Here is a 27,458-nt window from a genome sequence, read left to right as displayed (position 1 = left end):
AAAGTGCATTTCTTTGTAGCTACATGAAATCATGCAAGAGGTTTGATTTTCTTGCGTTAAAATACCAGGTCATAATCAAACAAGACTATTTTGAAAAAATAATACATTCACCTTTCTGAGAATGAGTAGTCAAGTTAAAAAGAAGTAAAAGTTTACTTTTTGACTGTTAGCACTTAAAATAATGCTGTAATTATCCATTGGGGCCACAGAGGGCATTGTTCAGTAAAAGTCATAGAGGCTCACTGTTACTCTTCTTTGTAAAACATGCTTTTCTTGGTGTGCATTTTGCTCTGAAAATTAAATAAATGTGGCATTTTCTCTCTGTTTTCCAGGAATCAGCGGAATGATGGAGATAAATAGAGGAGGTCATTCACAATCATCACAAAAGACTATTTTTGAACAGAGACGGAGGTCACAATCGTCCCTGCTGGATACATTATGCCACAAACAGCATTAACTGATGAAGCCTTGGAGATTCGGTTAAAGTGCTGTGAAAAGCTAGTAAGTAGACCTTGAATCAGTATGTTTTTTATCAAACTCTGTTTTCTGGTTTGGACCTTATGCTTTACCACATACCCCTTAGAGTGAGCCACACACAAAATGAACTTTGCAGAAGGGTTTAATACTATGAAAACACTCACAGAGGACTAACCAAACAGCACACTGAGGAAAACGAAGTGTTTTCCCTCAGAGCTGGGGAAGTTTTTGTTACTGGGTGTAATACAGAAATGAAAGGTATGATGAGTGAACAGGAAGGCAGGCTGTGAAACACAGAGGTGGGGATTAAATTGGGTCAAATACGAAAGTGGGGAAGATGTGTTCCTCATTAGGATCGGTACTGCATGGCACAGAGAAGCCATCGGCAATCCCCCGTGTCCCACAGGCAGACATGGATTAGAGGTGAGCCCAGACACACACACACACACACACACACACACACACACACACACACACACACACACACACACACCCACACACACACACACACACACACACACACACACACACACACTGTGGTCTTCCATTGTGGTACACCGCTTTGTCTACGTTTCTGTGTTACAGATGCCATTTATTTTATGCTGTGTGAAGAATGAAAGTGCCTTGTTTGCCATTTGTAAAGTTTTAAAATCTCTCTGCATTTTTTAAGAGCTTCCTCACTGCAACAGCTTTTCTGTAAACTCATACATGCGTTATGCTAACTTAGAAAGAAAGCATTATTGTCTGAAAACAACACACACCAGGTTACAGACACACTGCAGTGTGTGCTGTATGTTTTCTGGCGTCGATCCAGGAATCCCTCAGGCAACAATTACGAGACTCACTGATCAATTTTGTCCCTTGCTGCATTTTGTTTGAAGAACAGGAATTTCCTCTAAAGAACAAGACCCTTTTAGGTGCCGTGGCAGAACATTCATTTTAAAAATATATAAAATGTTAGGACACTAGCTGACCCTTAACTTGCTCCTGATGAGTGAAGATGTACAGGGAAACATTTACTGCTCTGGACAAAAAGCATTTGCTAAGCGGCTGTAGTAGAGTTTCAGGTAGAACAAGAAATGCCCAGTAGATTATAATGGAGGACCATAAATGTCACGGAAATTGTAATTAAGCATTTAATTAAATAATAACTAATTGTACAATTTAAATAGGCATTCATACATTTTTTTGTAAATTATTTTATCAGTCCATAAATAAATAACACCAAAATGAGTGAATTAAATTACTGATTAAAATCTGTATTCTTAATTCATTTTGTGAAATCAGGCATTTGTTGTTCCTATAAAACTACATTTTAAATTCCATTATCTATTTATCAATTCATCCGTACATTTAAATGATATACTTATTGACTGCTGAATGTTGGTTTTGTAAATCCTTTTTAAATTAAACTATTTTTTAACTTTTTAACTTTTTTAAAAAACATGGGGGATGATGAGAAATATTCCTCAAACTGCAAGAAATTAGTAGATTTTAAAATAATTTTAAAAAACAATATTTATAGCCAAATATCAGAATTACACACATTTAAATGATGTCACATAATTATTATTATATATATAATTTAGCACCTTTTTTCCAGGTCTGTTTTTGAATTTTTCTTTTTTCTATTTTTTTCTTACTAATTTTTAGGTAATTTTCTTTTACTTTTCATGAATTTCTTGCTAATCGTTGATTTGTTTCAAGCCAACTTTCTCAGGTTTCAAAGAGTTAATATTTTATTTGTGTATTTTTTATAATTCCTTTTTAGCCAATTAAAACATCAAATAATGAATTACTTGAGTTTATTAAATTAAGTCCATTATTTGTAGATTACTAAAAAAAATGCAAACAAATTTATTAACTTCAATTGGACAATTAGTTATTAATTAATTAAATGCTTTGTTACTATTTCCGTGACACTTGATGTGCTCCATAGTGGATGTCTAGAAAAAAGTTTGGCACACTTGTTTTTAGTATTTGCATTGTTTTGTTTTGGCTTCACACACACAGACAGTTTAGGTTTTCTGGTTTTAGCTTTCGCCTAGTTTTGAGGAAGTTTTAAATAACTTCCTGTTTGCTTAGCTCATTGTGTTTTCTGTGTTTCACATTATCCCCATGCTGTACTTTATATGTGAGAGTAACATGCATGTTTGAATAAATCCTTGACACAAAAGTATTCCATTACTTGAGGCTGGCTGTTTTTTGCTGTTACAGCAGTACTGACTTTTTGGTGCCTGTTCCCTCACATGTCTGAGACACAACAGGCCCAACCAGTCTGCTTCTCATTACCAGTCATGTCCTCATGAATCTACCGCTGCTCATATTTCCTCTACTTTTCCTACCAGAGGCCGTGTGCATCTGTGGGAGCCGAAAGACTCATGAGCTTGTCTGTGTGCGCAAGAGACAGAGAAAGAGAGGCGCACCACTGTGCCCCAACACACTCCTTAACTGCTACCTACCGCTGCTCTGCCGTTGCCATGGATACAGTGCCCTCTCTCCCCCTCGCTCTCACTGGGTATGGAGGGATGGGGCTGGAGAGGAGAGAGGAGAGGAGAAGTGGCTCTGGCTGCTGCCTCTGCGTCATATTCATACCAGTGCAGCTGAGAGCTCCCCCTCCCTCCCCTTTTCCCCTCATCCTCCTCTTTCCTTCCTTCCTTCCCTCCTTCCTTCCTTCTCATCATCCAATTTGCACACTGCTAGATCTCCCTTCCATTTGTGTCTCCTATCTGCATCTGCTCATCACAGTCTCTCTCTCTCTCTCTCTCTCTCCCTCTCTCTCTCTCTCTCTCTCTCTGCTGGCGCAGCTTGGTTACCTCTGCGTGGCTGACCCGGGCGGACTTTTTGAGCGAGCGTGGGCACAGAAGAAAGAGGAAGACAAAGGTAAGCGTTGAGGATGTAGGATGTTTAAGAGTGTTTGTCTGTGAGAGAGTGTGCAGAAAAGGAGAGGAGGGGGGGGGGCGCGTAACAGCTGCAAGACAAAAGACTGAGAGGTAAGCGTTAATGGCATGAACTCACCTGAGAGAACAAGTGTGCCACCAGGAGCTTTTTAAACATTTTGTTGGGAATTTAGGAAGATTGTCAGTGCATGTGAGCAAGTGTTTATCCACTGCCAGACGACAACATACTAAGTGTTTTTGTGTATGAGTAGCAGTCAGTGTGTCTGTGTGTGCAGGCACTTTGCTGTATGTCACATAGTGTTATGGAGCTGCTGCGTGCTCCCACAGTGGAGAGAACAGAGAGGGAACTTCATTATTCTCAGGGAGCGTTTGGAGCGATGTGTGGATGTGTTGACAGAGCGGGAATCTCTCTATCTGCAAGAGTAGGAGAGTGAGAGGAAGAGAGAGCATGCCTGACAGTGCAGTCAGTGGTGAAGTGCTCAGCTTCAAAGCCTAATCGCTCCTGGAAACAGAAGCCATTTCCCAAATCACATTCACGCAACCCCCCCCTCCTTTTCTTCTGTCTCTCTCACTCTCATTTCTTCCTCTTCTCCCTCTTGCAGTGTTGGGGATGCCTCTCTCTATCTTTCATATCTGCCTTTGTTCAGAGTTCACCATTTTACAGTGGCAGAGTCTTCTGTAAATGTCAAATCCGCAGATCACGACCTACAAGGCGCACAAAGGACCGAATGGTGACAGAATAGCAGCAAGAGATGAGAGGACTCAGAGAGAGACAGACCTTGTTGAAACAGAAACAAAAAGTGTGTGTGAAGTGGAAATGAAAAGAGGGGGAGAAGACAAGAAAGGGGGAAAGAAGAGAAGGCCCGCAGGGTTGTTCATTGTGTCTCGGTCCTGAGAACAGTGTCTGACACCGTGTATGACATTTGACTGTGATGCTTCTGCCAGTGCGCTGGTGTGTGGGGAATGCGCCTGTCAGCTTTCGTTTCAGTGGAGACAGTTGTTTGTCTTTTGTTAGTGTATTGGTTGTGAGTGACAGACAACAGAGATCTGAGGTTTGTTCAACTAGGCTTCAACTCACTCGGGGGGGGTTCTTCAGTGCAGAGGATACATGGATATACTGTAGTAGATCAGTTGTACCCCTACAGCCCTGTCAAACGAGCCAAAGTGCTCCTACATTGACATATCTAGAACATCCGTCATTATTTTAAATGGTATCTAACACCAATAATTATATAAATTGGATATTATTGTAACACATTAATGCATCCCATTGCTTTTAGCCATTTTAACCATTTACCCATTACTTTCTGTCAAGTTTTTTAATCTATCATTTATTGCAGTTGGTCTCTAACTTTCTTCAATTATGTACTCCTTTTGAAAAAAAAAAAAATCAGCCAAGTACCCCCTGACTAGTGCAAAATATCTTTTGTAGGAAAAGAAAAAGCTAATATAAGACAAACAAGACAGCACTATGCCATCAGTGTCTGAATTACTAAGACAAAAACAAAAAAACTTAAATTTTTTGTTTTAGTTTTATTTTTTTGTCCTCATGCAATAACACCAAGATGGCATTGTAGTGCAGCTTTTTTTACACTTACAATAATGATAATTGTAGATGTTCTACATTTTGGAAATGTTACAGTACTGAACAGATCAAATCCTGATAGTGAAAGGAATCGTTTCATTTCCCATTTCATGCCTGTCTGTCTTGCTTTTACTGATCTAGTTTTCGTCTATTCAGCATGTTTAACTGATTTTAATTGACTTTGTTTTTGTCTCTGTAAAGCGTCTTTTTCTTTTCCAAAGTACCCCTAGTAGTATGCGTACCCCCATTTGAGAAAGAGTGATCACATTTGTCAAACTGTTTATTCATTACTTGAGCTATTCGCCATTTTCCCATCATGTTCAGCCACTTATTTCAACCATCCATCACTTTTAGCAGTCAATTTCCATGAATCTATTACTTTTTAGCCAACTGTTTGCCAGACTTCTCTGCTTGCTTGCTAACTAGATTTCATGCTCTCTCACTAACAACACTTAACGTTCAGGTGTCACAGCTGGCTCAATATGTGGAAATATTTAACAATGAAAACAGAACTTATATTTTTTTCAAATAACTAGAGGTACTCTACAGTCTTTACAAGTACCCCCTGCTAACTGCTGAAGTACCCCATGGAGTGCAAATACCCTTTTTTTGGAAATCAGTACAGCTAAGACTGTTGTTATCTGAAGTTGTATTTTCTTTAAACATTTTCTATTTTTACTTTTCCTTGCATGCAGTCACAGTGACTCAGTGCTGCTGCTCAGTCTGTTATCCATCTGACAGGATCAGGTACACAAGCAACAAAGACATCCAGCTCATGGGAGTCAGTTATGTGCTCATGTGTTTGTGTAGTGAAGTGTGAGATTATGAGATTATTGGCTCGGAGAACAGGCACGCTCGAGCCAAGAGAAGTTATGGGATGAACGAGAAGGGAAACCAGAGACGTGAAGGAGGGAGAGGAAATGAAACAAAATCACATCGAGCCACATCAAGCTGCAGAAAGGTCAAGGCAATATCAACAGGGTGAGGAGATTAAATTGACAGAGTGAAGTAAGATTAAAAAGCCTGAGAAAAAGTCAAAAAGAGGCAGGGGCTGCTGGGCAAACAGTCTGCGGTCGAGTCAGGCTGTTTACATGCAGCTCTTGTTGGGTGTGAGCGTGTGCACGTTTGTACATGCACGCTCTCCCTGCCTCCCATGGGTCTCCAGTGTCCCTGCGCTCCAGGTGGGCTTTGCATTTTTAATCGATACTGTCTGTAGTGATTAACACCAGTCTTCTCTCAGCAGCGGAAAAACAGACGGAAGGAGTGAGAGCGGGAGACAGAAAGAGAGATGGAAATTTGTCATACACGAGGCAGGGTGTGTGAGTGAGTGTGTGTGTGTGTGTGTTTGTGCATGGGTGTTTGTTTGGCAGTAATGACCCTCTGCCTCTGGGCTCCTACTGAGTATGTTTATCTCCCACAGCAGCACTGGGCAAAAATGGACGTTGCATTACTGCCACACACACACACACACACACACACACACACACACACACACACACACGCACACACACCTTGTGCATTTTCTCCTTTTCCTCTCCTTTGCTCTAATTGCCTCCCTCCTGTATTCTCCCCTCTGCAAACACATGCACACACAGTCCATATTACTTACTCCAGTCTCACATTATGTAAAGGCTCTTTCTTCCTATTTCACTCCGCTCTCATTTTCCCTCCCACTTGTGTTGCAATATGCCTATTAATGATGCAGCTAGAGCACCACTGCCAACTTCCTGCCTCTGACAGAGAGAGAGGAGTGTAGTTGTTGTGTACATGCCCTGCTTTGTACCACTCCCTCTAATCTCTCCACCCCTCTGTCCGTGTTGTTTTCCCTCAGAGTTAGCCCATGCGAGCAGCGTGTGGACTGAGTGCAGCTGTTTCGTTCAGAGCAGAGCCCAACATGTGAGAAGATGTCTGTTGGAGGTTGTGCTTGTCCCGGTGAGTGCCTACTCTCTTTCTTTCTCTCTTCTCCCTCTTTTTCCTCCTCCGTCTCTGTGCTCAGTGGTGCTGTCAGAAAGATGACTTATGTAAAAGTGCTGCAAAGCTGCCTAGGGCCAGCGTCAAGCTGTGTGAGTTTGTGTGTGCATGCGCGCGTGTGTGTTGATGAAGCCGTGCTACGCTCTCAACACATGTCCTAAAACAAGGTTATAGACTGAGGCTACCACAGTTTGGGATTGAGTTGTTCAGCAGACCCTCTCAGTCACGCTAGCTTGCTGTGCAGCAGATCAATGACTCTTTGAGTTTTGCCACGTACAGAGACACTGAGATATCAATAAGTATTTCACTTGCAGGCTCTTTTCACTCCTTTCCTCCAGCTTTATACCGCCACTACAGGTCTCCATTATTTGTGCTGTTATATGTCTAGAAGAGTTGGTGGAAATCGGTACTTACTTTCACAGGAACTGTTTTTCATCCCATGGGGAAGAACTGAATGAGGCAAAAGTGCTTCACTCACCGCAAAATGGTGTAAAGCTGGTCTCTCTTGATGAGTGTAAACCATTAATGAGGGTACTTAAGAAGATTTAACTAAGAGTCGAAATTGCTCGGAGTTAAGCTGCTGTTTGGATATTAGGCTGCTCTTTGTCACTGTGACTTTGCATTTTGCGTCCCTGCATATTTGTAATGCAGTCGTTATGCTTGGCTTTTCCTGAAATCAACATTCTTGAGCTTTAAATAAAAGTGACATATAATATAGTTTGTGTCTTATTGGTTCTCTAAGCTCTGCTCTACTGTGTCAGAGCAAAGGAAGGAAATACTGTCTGCACATGTCAGTCTTTGGCAATGCTGTGGCAATTTTTATCAGCTAGATCTTATAATCTGTTCTCTCCCATAGAGTGTTTGATCCTGTTTGACTTTGGAGCAATTTCTCTCTAACAGTACCCCAGTGAGAGCAGGCAGGCTACAGAGACGGTTGCCTTGTGCACTGTGAAAGCCTCACAGTGCCAGGGGACGGGCTCCGTGCAGCACAAGGGAGCAAGTAACAGATAGAAATTGAATCGTAGCATCTGCTCATGGGGATCTCAGAGAGGGCAGATTGAATTAGGGTGTCAGTATCATTTTAATGGGGCTGCTCTGATTCATTGGTAGTCGCCTATCAGATGGAATAGAATGAGAGAGGCCTCTGCTTGATGTTCTCCTGTAAGATCTTTTCTCTGTTCAGCTTCCTCGCTCTCTGCTGTAGTTTTCCAGTACATGTGCCTCCTTTGCTCCCTCTGTTGACAGACTTAATGCTGGAGCAGAAACTTTTAATGACATCCACATGTTTCTAAAGGATGTACAGAGAAAGAGGTCGAACCCGCCATGTGCACCCACATTCAAACAGGTTTACACATGCAGGCATGCTACACTCGCACATATACACCTTCATAAAGAGCCTGCTCCGACAAGTTTAGGCTGATGGATTTGCCAGATAACCACAGGGCAACATTGATCAACACTGGTTTGCAGTTTCTTTCTCCCCAGCTGCGTGCATGCGCTGTAAATCATTATATTTGAAGGCTGGTTTGTTTACATTCTTGTACAATGGTGGATGGAAGATCCTCCCCATCCTTTGTGTGTGAATCTGCATCGGAAAAACAAACCCTTTCTTATTCTAACATCACTTCTCATCTGGTCCCATTTGTCTTTGTTTCGTTATTGGGTCAGAACATTATGGAACAGGGGAATCTGAACGGAGCGTATTTGCATGTGGCAGAATGCGAGCCATAATAAAGAACAGACTTCTCCTGTCTGTCTAGTTCATTGACAACCCTGTGACATCCTGCTGTTGTTGTGACTTTGCTGTGAATCAGCCTTTTTAAGGCTTTGTTCCCCGCATGAAGGAGATTCGTCCTAACACAGTGGAGCCAATCACATCCTTTGTTCAGACTAAATGGTAAAAATAGATTGCCTGTGAGCTGAAGATACCCCCCTCCCTCCCTCCCCTCCATTCTCACATGCACTCAAGCATGCGCTCCCCTCCGCTCACCACTCTCTCCATCTCTCACCCATCTCACTCTTACCCCTCCCTCCCCATTTCTGCCTTCCTCATCTCACTCTCTCCCCCTCTTCCTCTTTCTCTCTCCCTGTCTGTCACTCCCTCATCCCCCCTTCACTGCTTTTTGCTGTAACAGTTGTGTTACCTCATGCAGAAAGTCACATGGCTCCTGATTGGAGAAAAGTGACTTAAAGCAGAGCCAAGATGGCAGCCAAACAGCCAGGGCTTTTTTGATTAACGTTACACAACAACACGACTGCCTCAGCTTTATCTCACTGCGCTGAAAGCCCGTGCCTCTCTCTCTTTTTCCTCAATTCTTCACTTCTGCTCTTCTCCTCGTCCCCTCCTCTTTCTCTCAGATCTTGTTTGCTAGATCAAAATGGCTGTGTGTGCAGAGGCAGAGAGAAAGAAGGAATGCGTGGGAGACAGAGATGCTGGGGAGTCAGAGAGATGAGGAAGGGGGGTTGCAGAGTGGAGACGTGCTGTAGTGATGTCACATCTGCTGCAGGCCGACAGGATGGCAGAGTAAAGCTGGCATGTGCCACACAGCCTAGAGGAGGGGGAAAAGACTAAATGTGTGGGAAGGAAAAAAAATTCTATCAAAGCGCACCTTTATTTGTGAGAAATGTGCAAACCACAGAGTCTTTAAAATATGAAAGCAGATTTGGTGCTGTGGTAGAAGGTGACGACAGCCGTGTTTGGATTGAAACAGAGCTGTGCTGAAAACAAAAGGTGTGAGGACAGCCGCAGCAGAGTTATTTGAAAGCATTGCGCTGTATCTCTGTGCCACCTGTCTATGTGCAAGTGAGACCGTTGGGTAAATTTAGCACATAAACCATCTGCCAGATTCATATTTTTCACAAGACTTTATGAATGTATGTTGAATTAATCAGTCTGTTTGAGCTGGTTGGTGTCAAAGATACGTTGTGCAGACTAGATTTGATAAAGCAAGCAAATCAAGGCAAATGCTGAAATTCTGACAATGTTAAAGGGATTTCTGCCCTAAAACTATTGCTTATATTATGCTTTGGATGGTTAAGTCAGACAAACTAAAAATGAAGAATTAGAGCATCTAGACTGGAACCGATGATGTCAGTAAGTGGAGGTGGAGTTGGTGGAGTCGGTCTTAGTGACTGACTCATCGGGCTTATAGAATGTGTGTATTACATGTGACATTAAAAGAAGTGTTCAGGGCATTGTGTTGTGAATTAGATAAAGTGTCCATATTCCGGTGGATCCAAGTGCTGTGTCATAGTTGTTTCATTATTCACTATCTGTAGAGCGGCTCCAAGATTAGTCTCTAAATAGCACCATCGCTGTAGTCTCTCTCTCTTTCTGTTGCTCAGTTTAAGAACAGACTTTAAAACAGAGTTGAGCAGTTTTATTAGAAACAAATCTAAATTCTATTTTATGGTGTATATGGGGTGAGACATTTTTTGGAGAGATGCTATTTAGGGATGCATGATAATATCGGCACATCGTCAGTATCAGCAGATAAAGGCTTTCAAATGAAATATTCAAATGAACATTTGTGCTGGTGGTGCTTTAAAGGTCCAGTTTGTAGGATTTAGGGGCATCTCTTGGTAGATATTTTGTATAATATTCAAAACTATGTTTTCGTTTATGTATAGTCATCTGAAAATAAAAATCTTAGTCATTTATATCTACATGGTGAGCCTCTTCCACAGACTCCACCATGTTGTTTCTGCAGTAGCCCAGTGCATACACACCAAACACCGGCTCTGGATAGGGTCACTGATGCTTTGGTGTCAGCCACTGTAGTTCTCCTACATGCTTGGCACAGGGGAGAAGTTTCAGCTCTTTGCAATCTGCAACCTTGACACTAGATGCCACCAAATCCTACGCACTGGACCTCAATTATGCAACTTTAATTAGTCGAAAAACATTTGTTTTGCCATTGTTGTGGCTATTGTCAGGATCGGTGAGAGCATCATCCAAGCCAGTTAAAGTAGGATGAATGCTGTAGTTTTAAATGAATATTGCATGTCCTAAATGTATCCTAAGTTAAAGAAGTTTATCTATTTTGAAAAGCACTGTACTTTACGTCTGCATCTGCCAGTGTACCATCATGATAAGAGTGAGCAGAAAAATATAGCAATTCCACTACAGGAGAGACTTGATGTTTTCTGCAGCTATGTGGAAAAAAGTACATACAGTATATCAGTATCTGCAATTGGCCAAAAGGAGTTGGTAAGTTTTGGCGCGTCAGTTATTGGCAAAAATCCACAATCGTGAATCCCTAACCCTATTTTACTCCCTGGATTTTGGCACAATAACAGAACCTTTAAAAATAACCAGTCATACAGTTTAAACTGCACCGGATCCTGTCTGTCAACAGCAGTCTAATTCTGTCTGGATTCAGATCAGTGACCTCCGTCTTTGCAAGCATCCAGAACATACTGGAAGATAATAGCTTTCTTTTGTTATCCTTCAGTTTATCTCAAACACATGCTGTTTTACTTCCTCCTGTCAAGCCACAGTTGCATCCTCTAGTCTGTCTCTGCTGCCTTGTTGCTATCACTACCAGTCAGGTCTCACAACAGTTTCCCTGGCAGGTTTGTGCTTTCACTTTGGCGTTTAAAAAAGCAGTGACAGGAATCTGAACATGCTGTTCACCAGATTCAGATTTCCTCACTACTACCTCAGTCTTCCTGTCTGTGTACAGGCAAAATATGTTGGAGTTTTTTTGGATTTGGAAAATGCTTTCAAAGCATGTTGTCCAGTGTATGGCCTGTGTGGAGTCAGTTTATACATGTTTACAGCTCATCTCCGTGTCATTATCAAGTTTCTTCAAGTGTAAAAGTTGTCTTTTCAAAAAAAATCTATTTCATATTTTTCTATATTAGAGGCCACAATATGATTTCCCATGACAATGCATGGAAGGCAGTTCAGTGTGATTGCTCTGCAGCCCATCTCTGCATAGAATAGTACATGCAAAGTGGTCAAAGGAACTTGGATCTATAAATACAAGAGATCGTGTGTAGTACAAGACCAGTTTTCTGGTGACTAAAATAGGACATAGTTCTCGTGTACATGGCTGCCACATTCTGATTCTGCTTTTAATGTTATCACTGGCCGCCAGTGCTGCTTGCCAGGTAGTCAGTGTGTATGTGAGTACTAAATGTGACTCTTACCGAATACAGATGAAATTCTTAGGACTGAATTACCCTCACAGTAGTCTCATGTAGTAAGACCTATCTCATGCTGTGCTTCTACATTAATGTATGCATTATCCAGTGGTTCATTTTTGCCCATTTTATTTGTTTTATGTAATGATAATGCAGGTTTTTCTTCAGATGTCACAGTCACAAAAGGACATTTTGTGTTGCAGCAAAAAGCACAAACAATATGGCACAGAAACATACAACAACAGACATTGATCTAAGTGCAGGGTGACTTGCATCTGTGCTCATTCAGCTCCACAGGAGAAGATTAATAAACGTCAATTAAAGTTTTTGATTATTATAAACATGGACTTAATAGTTTTCATTTTTAAAATCCTGGTAGTTGTGAACAGTATAAACCCCTGGATAAAGTTAATTTGGGTGTATACTACTCTATTCTTCTCTAAGGCACAAGGATGTTTGCAGCTTTTGCCAGCAGAGGGAGATGCTGTTCTGTCACATCTCTTCTTGTGTCAGTCCATCAACACTGAGCAGACAGCAGACTTGGGAATCATTGATTTCAACAAGAGATTCGAGATCAGGGCCTATTTCACAACCAAAGACTTTAATTTATTCCCCCTGTAGCTGTTTGATAATTTATTTTCTGTCATAGCTACAAAGCCAACTCTCTGGACCACAGTTACTTCACCTAGACAGAGATTTTGAGTTGCATCTTTTTCCAAAATGTAACTGATAATGAGGCCCACAATTCACACTGGATGTATTTGTTGCACTCTCCTCACATCTGAACACTGAACACAAGCTGCAACTCTCTGTTCTAAGCCTGCTGTGGTGTTTATGCAGTCAGAGCGACTGGTGTGGGTCAGATGTGTTTACTCTCTCAATGAAATGCATTGCTTCACCTCTCTCATCTGCACTCCCGGGCCTTGGCTTATATAATTCTACAAACTGACTGACAGCTCAAGTGAAAGCCTTGACAAATTGAGCTTTAAATGCACTTTTAGACCACAAAAGGTTTTCCGGGCTTCAAATATATTGCTTGTAAACATTAGAGTGGTTATTGATTAAGTGAGGCTGCAGATTATACCCTTTCATAATCTGAGGCTCAGGACTGTGGTCTGAAGGATTTGAGTCATCAGCCAAGTCAATCATTTTTCATAAGCCTGCACAAACTTGGCTTGAATTAAACAGCCTGTTTAGGTAACTAGACTTTGTGACAGATTTGCTGAACAGTGTAAACAGAAACAGAACATCTTTCTTTCATTTTGGGATCGTTGTGGTCAGGACAGACAGTACAGTACTGGATGAACAGTACCAGTTCACATAGTCCCAGCAGCTCTTTCAAGCAGCTATATATATATATATATATATATATATATATATATATATATATATATATATATATATATATATATATATATATATATATATATATACACATTTGAGGAGGATCATGACACAAAAACCATAGCCACCCCCCTACTCTGATATACAGAGTACAGACTTTAACTGTTCTTCTCAAAGGGGACCCAGCTTGTACCTACCTGAGGGCCACATGGGTCCTGGAGAAGACAAATTGGGCCCCTGGCTGTCAGAGGGGCAGGCCTGCCTGTGTTTGTCCGGTCTGTGTGCTGTGATGGGCGGGGGAGCCGGGAGGAGGCGGGGCCTTTGTTTTTTCGTGTCTCGGCTGGCAGGAACAAAGGGTCCTGTAGTAGTAGTGGATGGGAACCACCGTCCCCCAAACAAATGACATTTAAAACACATAGTAGGGCTCTGCAAATTGACAGGAACCGGGACAAATAGCTGGAGTGTTTTACTTTCCGTCGCTTGCCGTCTTGTTTGGGACTAACGTTACATTATCAGCGGTCGGCGCTGGAGCCCTCACCGACCAGGAGCTCCGGCTAGCAGCGAGGCTAGCTGGCTAGAAACACCGAGCGGAGGTGTTGAGCAACACCGCGTTTCGGTGGACCTTTCTCTGCAGGTAACTCGAACTTGTAGCCACACTTCACAACACTAGTTCACAATAAGATGCTAAAATCGCTCCGTAACAAGCAGGGGGAATTATAAGTGGAAGAAGCGGTAGTTTAGCAACTAGCTAGGTTAATAGCTTAGCAATGGCATCCGTCCTCTGCAGACGGTAAATGAATGCGGCCCTGCAGTTCACTTTACGCCTTCTCTCGTGTGTTAAAGTGAATATTGGCTTCTGTTTGAGATGTCCACCGTGCATGTCCACAGACCAAGTAATAAGTTAACACCAGTAAGCAGTGCAAGTATGTTGGCAGTCTCCGCACATTGCTTTGGATGTTTTATTGGCTGAGGGCCAGCCTCTGGATGCAGCTCTATTGTTTGCAATGAACAGTTTGGGCGGACTGAATTGCACCAAAGTCTCACTATTTAAAGTTCACCTTTGTGGGAGTGGTTATGCGTTATGATCTAAATGCGTCTTTATTAAAGGATGTTTTCAGGCAGGGATCATAATCTGCATTTGTCATGTGGACCGTAACACAGGATGCTCCTCAGATGTCAGTCAACAAGACTTTATTTCTGGCTCTGCAAAATGCCACTGTGCTTTGTTAGACTGAGCCATATAATCTGCAGATGTTGTGTACAAAGGTTTATTGCTGGTGACTGGACCTCTTTTTTAGGATGTGTGTTGGTGTTTAAATAGTGTGAGAATAAACTGTGTGTCAGCATTTTTGCAGAATACATGTTTACGAGTGTGGTAGCATTGTATATTGGAGAAAATTAACTGCTCTTATTAGTTGCTGTGGCACAATGTGCACCAGCATCAGATTGCACAAAGACTTATATGTGATTAAATACGACGCTGAACTTCCGATTAAGCAGTTGAGGGGAGCGTTAAAGGAAAAGTAATTTAAATTGCATTGCATTTTCACAAATAGGGTAAAGGTTTAACAAATTGGAAACTATGTTTTTATCAACCTAGAGCCTCTCAGGGATAATCTAGTCCACACTTTACCTATCTAAGCACATTGGATTTTGATCTGGACCTAGTTTCATGTGGCTTTCTTTTGAAAAATGCAGTGAAATCTTCATTTTTTTATATCAACCTGTAGTCTATTTAGGATAATCTACACCAGACTTGTCCTGTCTAAAGTGTAGTGATTTTGAGCTAAACCTGGTCTAATGTGGTGACTGTTGGAAAATAATAATAATAATAATAAAGCAGTGAAATTTCTTTTTTTTTTTTTTTTGCAATTTCACATATGGAATAAAGGTTCCACAAAACTGAATTTGTGTTTAAAATGATATTAAGCCTCTCTGGGATAATCTACTCCAGATTTGACCTTTCTAGGTTTAATGGTTTTTGATCTGGACCTTGTTTAATGTGGTAAACGAGGTATTTTTACAAATAAAATGAAGGCTTACAAATGTGAAAGTGGGTTTTGTTTAACATGCTTTCACATCCAAAAAGCAGAGGATCAGTCGCTGAGCAATTTAAGTTACTTTTCTCTTAACTCTCCACCTAACTACTGAATTGGAAGCTAACTTCAGTGTCATTGATTGAATGCTGTCTGGGGTCGGGGGGGTTGGTGGGTGGGTCCTTAGGTCAGAGGTAATGCATAGTGAACCATTGTTGGGTGCTCCCTGAGCAGGTTCACCCACATAGTAATGGGGAGGAGAAGATGACCTGCAATGACTCTTTCAGTTATACTGAAGCAAGAGAGTAAATGAAGGAGGAGTTGAAGTTGTTCAAGGAGCAGATACTGGGGCTGTGAAGGAGGACGGACAGATCAGAGTTCACACATACACACTTAACCCCAACTCGGGCCTTTCTCCCTTGACTTGTATTTGTCATGACTGAAACCATCACCATTTGTAGAGTTTGTCCCCAAAAGTGATGTGAAAAGATACATCTCAATTAGTGGCCCACATTGAGTGTTTCTCTACCCTTTGGTTTTTATTGTCTACAAACACCACTGTATGTGCTTCCTGACTGTGAAGCACATTTTAATCTGAGCAACATTACTATTTTATGTGCAATATTTTCTTTTTTAATAATAAGCTTTGTACATATATAGGTACTGAGCATGTATATTTGAAGTGGTGTGTGAGTGTATGATCTTTTTTTTCACCGAATTACTTTTTACCTTTTGCTGTTTATTTTAGTCTTTTATTTTTTATTTCATTGAGCTCCACTCGGGTAGTGCTACTAAATTTTCTTGTATATACCTGTACAATGACAATAACGGTATTCTAATTCTGATGTGCTTTCAGTAACCAAGTGTTATGCATTAATTATGATAAATTTGATTAAATTAGATGAACATTATGCATCCATAAAGTGTCTTTTGGGATTTACAAGCAGGGCATGTACAAACAACATTATCAAGGTGGCAAATACGGGAAGAGTCAGGATTTTCTTTTAAATAAACATTTCTAATATCTGTTTATCCTGTTGTGAAAGTATTATCACCTTGTTTAGTAGCATTTTTAACTAAACATTAGTGAAGCTGAAGGGTGGTCATGATGGGCCAGTCCGGGTCAAATTTCCAGGGGGTTTCTTTCTCATCCTCTGCTGGTATAAAATATCTTTGGTCAGACCTAATTACATGCAGCCGCTCTGTGTGCGGTCTCCTTGAGTAGAGATACAGAATAGATGTTTTCTCAAAGCCTTGAATTGTTTGAGCATGAATGCCTTATCTGGACAGACAAGGGTTAACAACAGCCGGGGTAGCAGCGAGTGGGGGGATGGGTAGGAGAGGCAAGTAGAGGGGGAGAGGCATACACACACATTATTATTATTAGAGGTGCATGGTTAGGATCACATGGGGCTGTGTGCAGAGAAGAGGGTTCCCTGTAATGATACGGACAGTACAAGAACACAAAGAACACACCGCACCAGCTCGTCTGCTTGTTTCCCCCCATTTCACTGATTATGTTCTCAGATTTCTGCAGGCTAATAAATATTGCTGCCCCCCCCCCTCCTCGTGATGATTTGTTTTCTTGTCCATTTTCCAGATTGAAGATGCATTAGATAATGAAAGCAGCAGGAAATTGTTTTGGCAACGTGCTTTTTATTTGAGTAAATCTCAACAAAATCATCCAGCATTAGATTACTTAGATGATGCTGTGATTTGAATGAGCTAAATCTAAAGTAATCTAAATCTCCTCTAAATCTCTGCTCTTTTTTTCTCCTCCTCCTCCTCTGCTTTGTGCTTGTGTGCAGGCTGTTCGTCAAAGTCATTCAAGCTGTACTCTCCTAAGGAGCCCCCCAACGGCGGCAGCTTTCCCCCCTTCCACCCAGGCGCTATGCTGGACAGAGATGTGGGGTAGGTCTTGGTTATACTGTCGGGACATGAGAGTTTCTGTCAAAAGGAAATATGTCTAAAGCTATGGCACTATTTGCATTAAGTCTGGTGTGTCCTTTTTAATCCTTTCAAGCTCTGTGTTTTGATATTATGTTTTTGTCTTGACATGGATATGTTTTCATTTGTACTTTTAGATACTAATTGTTTTTCATGTCTGTATTGATCTTTTATGGCTCACATTTTTGCGCAGTCTTGTTGCACTGTTTTATCACCCCATCTTTGAAGGTGACATTGAAATGGAATGAAATAAGAGTTGACTACACAGAAGCTGATTTGTTTAATATGTGACCTAATGAGGCAAAAATAGCGAAGCAGAGCTCAGCTTAATTAAAAGTGGCAGACAAAGTTAGATGTCACGCAAAAAGGCAGTGTTGCACATATTATTTTACACTTATTAAATGTATACTTTTTTGTTGAAAGTGCTGGTTATTTCAAACTTTGTTTTTATTTCTCCATGTTCTATTATAATGTGATTTTTTTATCCAACCCCAAATAATTGGCTCTAAACAGTGGATTTTTTTGCAGTTCTGAGATCAAGGATAGGGGTCATGGTAGGGCTGGGCGATATAAATAAAATAAAATATCTAAGTGTTTTTGACCAGATACCTTGATATCGATAGTGCAGTGATATTAGTGCTTTCACACAAAGGGATTTTTTATGAATAATTATCAGTAATGTGGATATAATAACTAAGTGGGTAAAGGCAAATAACAGAACAGTCTAGTAAGTTCAGAAAATCCCATCACCTTTCTGTAATGCAGCTTTAAAACCGGGAAAAGACAACACTGAGGATATTACGGCATCCATAATCTGAGACGATATCTTGTCTCATTTCATGTTATCAGTATAATAATGATATATTGCAGAGCCCTAGGTCATGGCATACGATAAAGTATAGTGTGTATATAGTAGTGGAACAGAGGATGGTTCCTCACAGGCTTGATTGAACTGATTTAGGAACTCTTTCATTCCTCAGTCTGTCAGCCTGTTCAATCATGGCTTCTACATAACCTCTGTGTACCTGGGTCAAACATCGAATGAAATAGGAATTATTTATTTGTTGCACTGCATCTCATTTCATAATGTCAGATGGCAATTGTCATGATTGAAGTGGTTTTGTTGTTTGGTTAAATATTGTTTTGTAGGTGTTGCCTATGGATGAGAGCTCCAGTTTTTTCTGATAACAAAATGAAATGAAATCAAACCAAACACACATGCTTCTTGTTATGTTTTTTTTTTAGAAACAGTTGCTGATGTTTATATTTATTATATTATTATTATTTATTATATTTTTGTTCCTCTCAGGCCTACACCCATGTACCCCCCATCATACATGGAGCCTGGAATGGGGTGAGTATGCTGACGTTTGCATGGTGTGGTTTGTCCTAGCTGAGAAGTAATTTATTAAGTCTCTTTATGCTTTACTCCCCATTTATTTTAAAACACAAGGGCATTGAATTGGCCTGTAATTAACTTAAGTTTGATACTGCTCATGGCGTATGTCATTTGTTTGTGCTACAGTAGTGGAAAAGCCACTGAAGCAGCTTCAACTAACGAGTGTTGAATTCCCTTGTTTTCTGTTTCAGGAGACCCACACCGTACGGGAACCAGACAGATTACCGGATATATGAGCTGAACAAAAGGCTACAGAATTGGACGGAGGTGAGAGTCACTTCATCATTCACACGGAGAGTAATACGAACTCAAAACCACACTGCATACAAAAACACAGCATTAGGGTTTCGTTTTCAAGTTAGTTGTGATCACAATCTGTAGTGCTACATTTTGCTGCTCCCGTGAATACTCACTGTTGCCATGTTTTCAGATTTTCCCTCCCAGCTGCTGTTTATGTGTAGCTAACCATGGAAGGGATTTTGTGGGAAATTAAGCCTGGGAATGCACTGACTTAATTTACATTCAGGCTCTAATAGGATTATCTGATCAACCTGGCTAGAACGTAATTGGAGTGCCAACTGTTTGTATGCCTGAGCATGCAACTGAGTAGCTGTTACGAGCCACGTTTTTTTATGTAACTGTCAGTCTGTACACTACTTCAAATACATGCAAACTAACCTCTGTGCACCAAAGACATTTTACCTACAACCTAGTTTCATGTCCAACCAGATGTCTGAATCGCAGCATGCCTTTTTTTAGAAAGTTCAGCATGTAATTTGCAAACTTCCAGTGGTTTACATTAACCAGATTGTATTGAGGAAGAGTTGAAAGGTTGTTGAAGTGGTAAATTTGAGGAAACAAGAATTTCTGCTTCTTCTTTTTAGTTTTACTATGTTCACTATGTTTGTTTATATTGTAGTCTGTGACTGCAGATCATGTTTTAATAGAGAACACATTGCATTTATTCTGCTTCCTCTTCCTCTATTAGTTTTGAATGTTGTGTTTTCTTTCATTGTGATTATATCAAAAAGTAGTATATCCCATGTGTCATTTAAAAAAAAGGAATGCTTGTAAATTTTAAGGAATGAAAATTGAGAATAGTGGTTCTTCCTTTTGCTTTCAGGACTGTGACAATCTCTGGTGGGACGCCTTCACCACAGAGTTCTTTGAGGATGACGCCATGCTCACCATCACATTCTGCCTGGAAGATGGACCCAAACGATACAGTAAGAATAAAATGAAGAAAAGAAATATTTATTTGTATTTTCAGGTTCTAACTGTAAATGTGAAGACAGTGAACTTGTTTTATTTTAATAATGTAGTGCATGCAATGTATATTTCATCTTTAAATGCACTCATCTTTTTATTCTTGTGTTATGCATCTTTAAAATATGATAAGGATTGTCTATTAACTTAATATCATTATGTATGTCCTTTCATCTCTAGTCTTAATTTTTCATCCTGTTCATGACTCAGATTTTGTGCTACTGTACAAACACAAACACACATTTCATTTTCTTGATGATTTTTATGTAACAATTTGATAAAAAATTTCAACTTGATGAAGATCCAAGTAGCATCGTATTGTTATCTTAATTTAGGTTGTATGGCATGAAATAAGTGTGCAGGTGTTACTTTTTCTTCACTTTATCTACAAAATGATCATTTTTGTCTGCAGCCATCGGCAGGACATTGATTCCACGATACTTTCGAAGTATTTTTGAGGGAGGCGCCACAGAGCTGTTCTATGTTTTGAAGCACCCAAAGGAGTCCTTCCACAGTAATTTTGTTTCCCTCGACTGTGACCAGTGCACCATGGTGACTCAGAACGGAAAACCTATGTTCACGCAGGTACAGTTAGTTTCACACACGATGAAAATTCGCAGCCTTCCTTCTACTTTCCACTCAAATTTTATTCTGTTTTGTGGATAAGGTTTGTGTGGAAGGCCGCCTGTACCTAGAGTTCATGTTTGATGACATGATGAGGATCAAGACGTGGCACTTCAGCATCAGACAACACAGAGAGGTTCTACCTAGGAGCATTTTGGCTATGCATGTGAGTTCCAGGCTCCACACTCACACTCAAATGCATGTTCTCTACATGCACTTATTCATCTAATCTTTTCAACCCAATCATGCAGGATCCCCAAATGCTTGATCAGTTGGCTAAAAATATCACCAGATGTGGGCTGTCCAACTCCACGCTCAACTACCTCCGTGTAAGTACATTTCCTTTGTGTGACTTTTTTTTACTGATCAATTGAATTAAGTTAAACTACACATGTAACAACCTGTTCCACCCAGCCCTTCATGTCGGTTTTGTTCCTCTCTTGATCTCCCCTGAAGCTATGTGTGATATTGGAGCCCATGCAAGAGTTGATGTCACGGCATAAGACCTATAGCTTGAGCCCCAGAGACTGCCTGAAGACCTGCCTTTTCCAAAAGTGGCAAAGAATGGTAGCACCTCCAGGTAACGCTCTCACTTTTGAAACTGCCTGTGGCCTTTATGGCAGTGTTGCCCTCACATTCATCAAAGGTGTACTATGCAAGATTTTCCTAAAATGTTATGTATGCAAAAGTAGTTCTAGTGTATTCATCCGCAGACACCTCGTTCTATGCCTGTATTTTGTGGTTTTCTTCTTTTTTCGCTGTGTCCGAGACACAGCACAGCGCAGGTGAGATTGGGGCTTTATAAAAAGGCAGCAACCAGTAGTCGGACCGAAAGCAGCACACATCCAAAAGGAAGCTATGAAAAAGATGGACACAGTGCCCAAAAAATAGCTGCATCATCCAGGCAGCTGCTTGTAACAAAGAGTAGCATCAAAGTCAAGAGCACTCACTCTGCAGCAAAAATCCTGGTACCAAAACATCCCTAAAAGCACAGTGTACAGCACACTAGGGGTGTCAACGTTTACAATTTTTTCTACACGTGTAAACGGGACTTCTAACCGACGTGTACCCGGTTACACGATTTATGATCTTTTTCTATCGCAGTTGCGCTATATAACCACTAGATGGTTCTGTCTCCATTCAAATACCTCCTAATCTCATTAAATCAAAGCCATTCCAGTAGTTAGTTATCGGACAAAAACGTTTATTCAGCGAACAGAACTTAAAAAGTAGGCAATCCATCTCACCATTTAAGGCTTAGACCTACTTATGACAGAAAGTAAAATGAGTTGAAAATAAAATCATCAATTTTGACAGACAAGAAAACGTACAAGTGAAAGCTGGAAAAGGTTTAACCTTCTTTTTTAATCATTGTTTTAACTATTGCTCACTTTTGTACAATATATTTTTTTAAGCTCCGCTTGTTCATCGCTTGTTGCTTGTTGTCCATGCGGCCCCGAGTCAACTTGAAGTGACGCGACACTGGCTGTGGCTGCGTTTTTTTTTTTAATATCAACGTAACATTGCCACCTGTGCATCTATTATGTATGCGGATAACTGCATTAGTGGGAACATTTAAGTGTATAGTTAGTTAATGTTATTATCTTAAGCTTTCAGGCAACATTATCACCCCTAAAAATACTATTGGTGAGAAATAGCGAGGAGGAGGAGAGGAAAAATGACGTGTAAACGGTTATGATTTGTTATCCGTGTACCCGTTTACACGTGTAGATGTTGACATCCCTACAGCACACTGACTAGCAACATCAGCAGCAAAAGACAACTCTACTTGAAATGATTTCAGTCGACTGGTGGATCTCCGACTGATAATTTGAATCTCTGACTTTCAAGGTGCAGCCCTAATATTCTCTCCTTTTGTCTACTTGTAGCTGAGCCAGCCAGACAAGCTCCAAACAAGCGACGGAAAAGGAAGGTGTCCGGCGGAAGCACCGTGAGCTCCGGCGGAGGCAGCAATAACAACAGCAACAGCAAAAAGAAGAGTCCAGCCAACAGCTTTTCACTCTCCAGCCAGGTACCTGTAAGCATTACATCTCTATGACTCTATCTGCACCTCCAAGTTCAGCTGAGCAAGGCATGGGAGGGTACGACAGAGGGTGGAGGGCTTAGAGAGCAAGGCAAGAAAGTTATTTGGGGCAGGGGGGGTAGAGATGGCACAGGGAGGCTTCTGGAGGTGGGGTTGTATTCAGGTGTGGTGGGGGGTGTGGGGGTTGGTTTCAGTAGTTCTGAAGATAAGTAGATAAAGTTAGCAGATCCCCCTGATGTGAACCAGTGATGGGCAGTCCCTGGTCCTCTGGGGCCACAGGTTTATGGGTTTATTTAGAGGAGGTACAAGTGACCTTCTTAACTAAGTAATGCCTAAAATGTTTCGGGGTCATGGGGAAGGGTTACCTTGCTCTGATTTCCAGTGGGACAGTCAGGTGTTCTCTCTAAATCCGCTGTTTCAACTTGGTTTTACGACTATCAGAGCACACGGATCACACAGCACTGCTGTCTTTGCTTACTTGGTTGCTTGACTGAGCGAACGAGACCCGAGGTGGAATGAACCCCCCCCCCTCCCTGATGCAGCACTCAAGGATCAGGGATGCCCACTGCTGGCCAGTAGGGAGGGCCCCTTGACCCTGGTTCTTGGAACAGGGACATGGAGTCACATGGACTACTGACCTGTCAGGGTAGACGCCTTGACAACACGTTGTCCTGTTGTGATTGATTTAAGATTGAGAGGACATGAAAACCTCAGGATTTTGGGCCCCCTTGGTCCCATAAACGTATCTTGAAGTATCAATAATAATGCATTTTTTTAGTAAAAATTTCTAACGCTGGAATTGAATCAAGTTAGATCGCATCTAGACCACAGGCAAGAAACAGTTACAACTCGTCCGTGCAGCCAGTCATTCCGCGCACACCCCTGTATTATGGGGATAATATGTACCGGCCCTTGCTGTCCCCTTTAGGACGTGATGATGGTGGGAGAGCCCACTCTGATGGGAGGGGAGTTTGGTGACGAGGACGAGCGTCTGATCACGCGGCTGGAGAACACGCAGTTCGATGGGGCGAATGGCCTGGAGGATGAGGACAGTTTCAACAGCTCGCCTGCACTGGGGGCACACTCCCCCTGGAACAACAAGGCTCCCTCCAGTCAGGAGAGCAAGAATGACAACTCCCAGTCATCCCAGTAGAGTGCTGAGGTCCCAGCCAGCCCCCTTTTTCAGTGCTTAAATCCTACCGGGATCCACCTGAGCCAACACACTAGCGAGAGGAATCAGGAAGGGTGGCCTCGAGCACTTGTGTTCAATTAATTTTGTTTATTTTGTTCCGTCATGTTCTTTTTGAGACGACAGGAGAGCGGTTAGAGGAAGGGACAGTAGCTAATGGACTGATAAAGCTCTGTGCTGTCACATGAAGGAAAGGGTCAGCAGAATCCCTCTCGCTCCGTCACATTGTTGCACATGACCAGTGGTGCTCAGCCTTGGCCCTTGTCTGCTCGGCTCCAGTCAGTCCTCTTAGAGGTGTGGTGAGACTGGCGGGGTGGCGGTGTTTGTGCATGTGTCTTTACCCCCATCATCGCTCACCATGGTGTTTGAGCCAGAGTTGGCGTGTCCTGTTGTCCGAGTGCTCGCCATGGCGACCATGTCAGTGGGTTCTTGTTCCAACCTCGGGTCTCTCAGGCGTGCGTTCTCCTTGACGACGCACCCCGTTGTTTCTGTTGTGCTCATGTCACAGGGAAGAAATGCTTAGATTTTATTTAACTTATTTTTTTGCAGGCTGCAGAAAACTGTGTGCACTCTTAGTATCAAAATTCAACGTTCGGTTTTTAAAAACTCAATTATTTGTTTTTGTAGGACCTGGTTGGAACAAAAACCTGTACAGTGCCGGAGCTTGAGGACCGGAGTTGAGAACCACTACGCTAAATCTTAAACACATACATACACACTCAAACATTGACACAAACATACACATCCAGACCAGTGCACACATTATTACACGCACACACACCTACCCACCCACCCATACACACACACCCACCCACCCACACCCACACACACACACACACACACACACACTTACATTTACAGCATAAAACACGGAGGTACTGGAGAGAGGTGGTACGCAGCATGTCTGGACCAGAACACCAGACGCTACAGAAGTGTGTTTTCATTTTCTATGTTTTAGACTTGTTTTGAATTGTTTTTATTTTTGTAAACAATTTCTAAAAAATAAACAGACAAGCAAGCAAACAAAAACACCCCAGAATATTCTTTGCACTGTTTTCCACTATTAACTCCAATCTATTTTTCTTATGAATTGACGGTGTATTTTTTTTCTTTTTCTATTATTGCTAATGTAAGAACTGTAAAACATCTGAAACCTGCAGTATATTAATGTATACGTATTGCTGTTAGATCATTCTTATTGTGATGGTAATAACTTCCATGTAAGTCTGTGCTTAATATAATGTCATTCATGTGTGTCAGCCATCACACTGTCATCAGGTCCATCAGCTTCAGTGCTAGAAAACAGGTTGGGGAGAACAAGGCTAGTGTATTAATACTGTGCTACATCTTGTTTGATGTGAGTCCAAAGCAGCACACTGGAAACCATTTCCCCCAGTAAATTTCCACCCAGCGCCTGGTTCGGATCTGTTGACTTGTCATTGCAGAACTGTTTGCTTTGTCTTGAAATCTCTGTCTGGGGATCCTCTCTTCAGAGAACATAATGACAGAAAACTCAAATTTGCTACTCAAAAATATTTTAAAAACAAGTTTTGACAGGATTGTAAAATAAGAAAAAATGACTTTTGTATTAACTTAAGTTTCCCAGAAATGTTTTTAATCACAATTAAGAAAGCTGCAGACCAAGGAGCTACATGTAAAGATTCTTTAGATATTGATTACACTGTGCTGTTTTATGTTTTATGATGAATCATTTTGTTGGCTTTACTCCTCATGTTTGTGTCTGTGCTTGTATATTTTTAGGTAGTAATTTCTGTAAAAGTTATTCTACGTATTCCTCCCTAGAATTATGAGAAGCTCAATCTAATGTAAAGAGATGAAAAGCCTCTTAAAAGTTTTTTTTAAACGTGATTTTTAATGGTACAATCACTGATAAAAGAATTTTGCCCTCATTTTAGCAAACTGTATTTATTTTTCTATGTACTGACATTCTGCTTAGGTCCAACACACCTGTACTATACTCATGATGATATATGGAGGAGTTTGTGGGGCTGCTGAGTCAGTTATACAGGTCATTCCATTACTTTCCTTTTTTTTGGTGTGTGTGTGTCTTTTCCACATGCGGCTCCCAGGTCTTTGGCCAGTTTTTCGCAATGGTTCAGTCTGTTCGCATTAAAGAGATATTTAATAGCCTTTTTCTGCTGTTGTAGGTACCTGGTCCACACTGATAATCTGACAAGTTGATTTTACTTAAAATAATCTTGGAAACTGATTGCCTTGAAAAAGTAAATATAACTATAAATATTAATGTTCACTTTTTGTGAAGTCGTTGCAACTTCAAAATGACAAAAATGGCTGTTCTGTCTAAGTGTTGGCAACTTTTGTAAACCACGTTAGTCTTACTCAACGTGGTCATGACAGGAAAGCTGCTATTTTGTTAACGTGTTTAAGAACATTCAAATATGATTGACTAGTTTGCAACCAACAGAATACAGATATAAGGTGCAACAACTTCACAAGATTAAGTCAATATACGTACATTTAAGTGAACTTAAAAATTAGATATTAAGTTAACATAAATTAAGATTAATATCTATATTCACATATATTTTTCAAGGCGGTCAGTTTCTTTGATTTTTTTTTAAGCAAAATAAACTCTGATTTTACAGTGTACCTGAAAACTTACAAATGCGCTGAGAAACAATAAATAACCGCATTTAGAGAAAACATTAACCTCGAAGTCATCCTTTATTTTCCTGTAAAGTTGCTCGATTTTATGGCAACTCGTCCTCGGATGGAGGACCTTGGGTTCCTCACTTGCTGGAATTGTGCCACAATGGTGCAACCTTTAGTGAAATTTGATCAAATCCGTTTTAAATTACAGGAATTTTGTGGTGTTGCTTTGCAATGTATTGATGTTTTCCAGATACATTTCAAATCTAAGTGAAAAATACAAAATTCAAAGTGGATATTTCATTAATGGAAATATGCTGGCCATTACATCCTATCCTGGGGAAAAACTCACTGGGCTTGACTTTTAGCTGCGGTGTGAGGGTTCCCTTTTTCTGTACATTTGTTGTGAAGTGTTGCTGAACTGGCGGGCTTCAGCATCACCCAGCTGATGGTTATTGGATAGTAGTTTGCAGACTCTCCCAGCAGGGGTCTCTGCGAGCACCAGGACAGACTGAGCAGCCTGTCAGAAATTCCTCCATCATTAAATCTGGCAGAAGTGCTGTCTGTGAATCTGCACCGAGCCGCAGGCTGTTGTGTTTAAATCCTTACTCATTGTCTCTGGCACCCCCAGTCTAACCCTTGTGATGTATCTACTCAGCAGACCGACACAGAATTGAACCCAGGGGGTACTTTTCGACACCCTGTGTTTCCTAAGTTGATGTAATTTAGGGAATAAGGGTTTGTGATATGTGAGACAGAGCTGAAATGGCAATTCACCCATAGCTGGCTCCTGTAGCACCTCACTATAGGGGTGATTTTATATCTATATTTTTTGCCAGGTTTCTGTCATTGATAATTCATGTATGGTATCAATAAAGATGAATTTTCACTGAAGAA

At 41.1% G+C, this 27,458-nt stretch overlaps 1 protein-coding gene across 7 annotated transcripts; it reads left to right on the top strand.

Annotated features, from left to right (window-relative positions):
* The first annotated feature begins 369 nt into the window (after positions 1-369).
* ldb1a (LIM domain binding 1a) lies at positions 370-27,458 on the top strand. Of its 7 annotated transcripts, none has more exons than XM_088086214.1 (13): positions 370-501; positions 3,285-3,360; positions 6,794-6,894; positions 17,270-17,372; positions 18,718-18,762; positions 18,999-19,074; positions 19,931-20,033; positions 20,486-20,658; positions 20,741-20,863; positions 20,949-21,026; positions 21,154-21,277; positions 22,587-22,729; positions 23,670-24,551. In XM_088086214.1, exons 3-13 carry the CDS (start codon positions 6,867-6,869, stop codon positions 23,892-23,894), a joined length of 1,221 nt encoding a protein of 406 aa, XP_087942340.1. In that variant the 5' UTR covers positions 370-501; positions 3,285-3,360; positions 6,794-6,866; the 3' UTR covers positions 23,895-24,551. The 7 variants fall into 7 exon arrangements, with proteins under 7 accessions (XP_087942340.1, XP_087942339.1, XP_042358227.1 ...); XM_088086213.1 differs by having other exon boundaries at positions 373-501; positions 22,587-22,735; XM_042502293.2 differs by lacking the exon at positions 23,670-24,551 and adding an exon at positions 24,558-27,458 and having other exon boundaries at positions 383-501; positions 22,587-22,735.

This window comes from Plectropomus leopardus, chromosome 13 (assembly GCF_026936395.1).
Source record: "Plectropomus leopardus strain MGB_pleo_1.0 chromosome 13, ASM2693639v1, whole genome shotgun sequence".
Classification (NCBI taxonomy): Eukaryota; Metazoa; Chordata; class Actinopteri; order Perciformes; family Serranidae; genus Plectropomus; species Plectropomus leopardus.
Note: the sequence above shows the minus strand (reverse complement) of the source record. Positions and strands in the feature narration are given on the sequence as shown.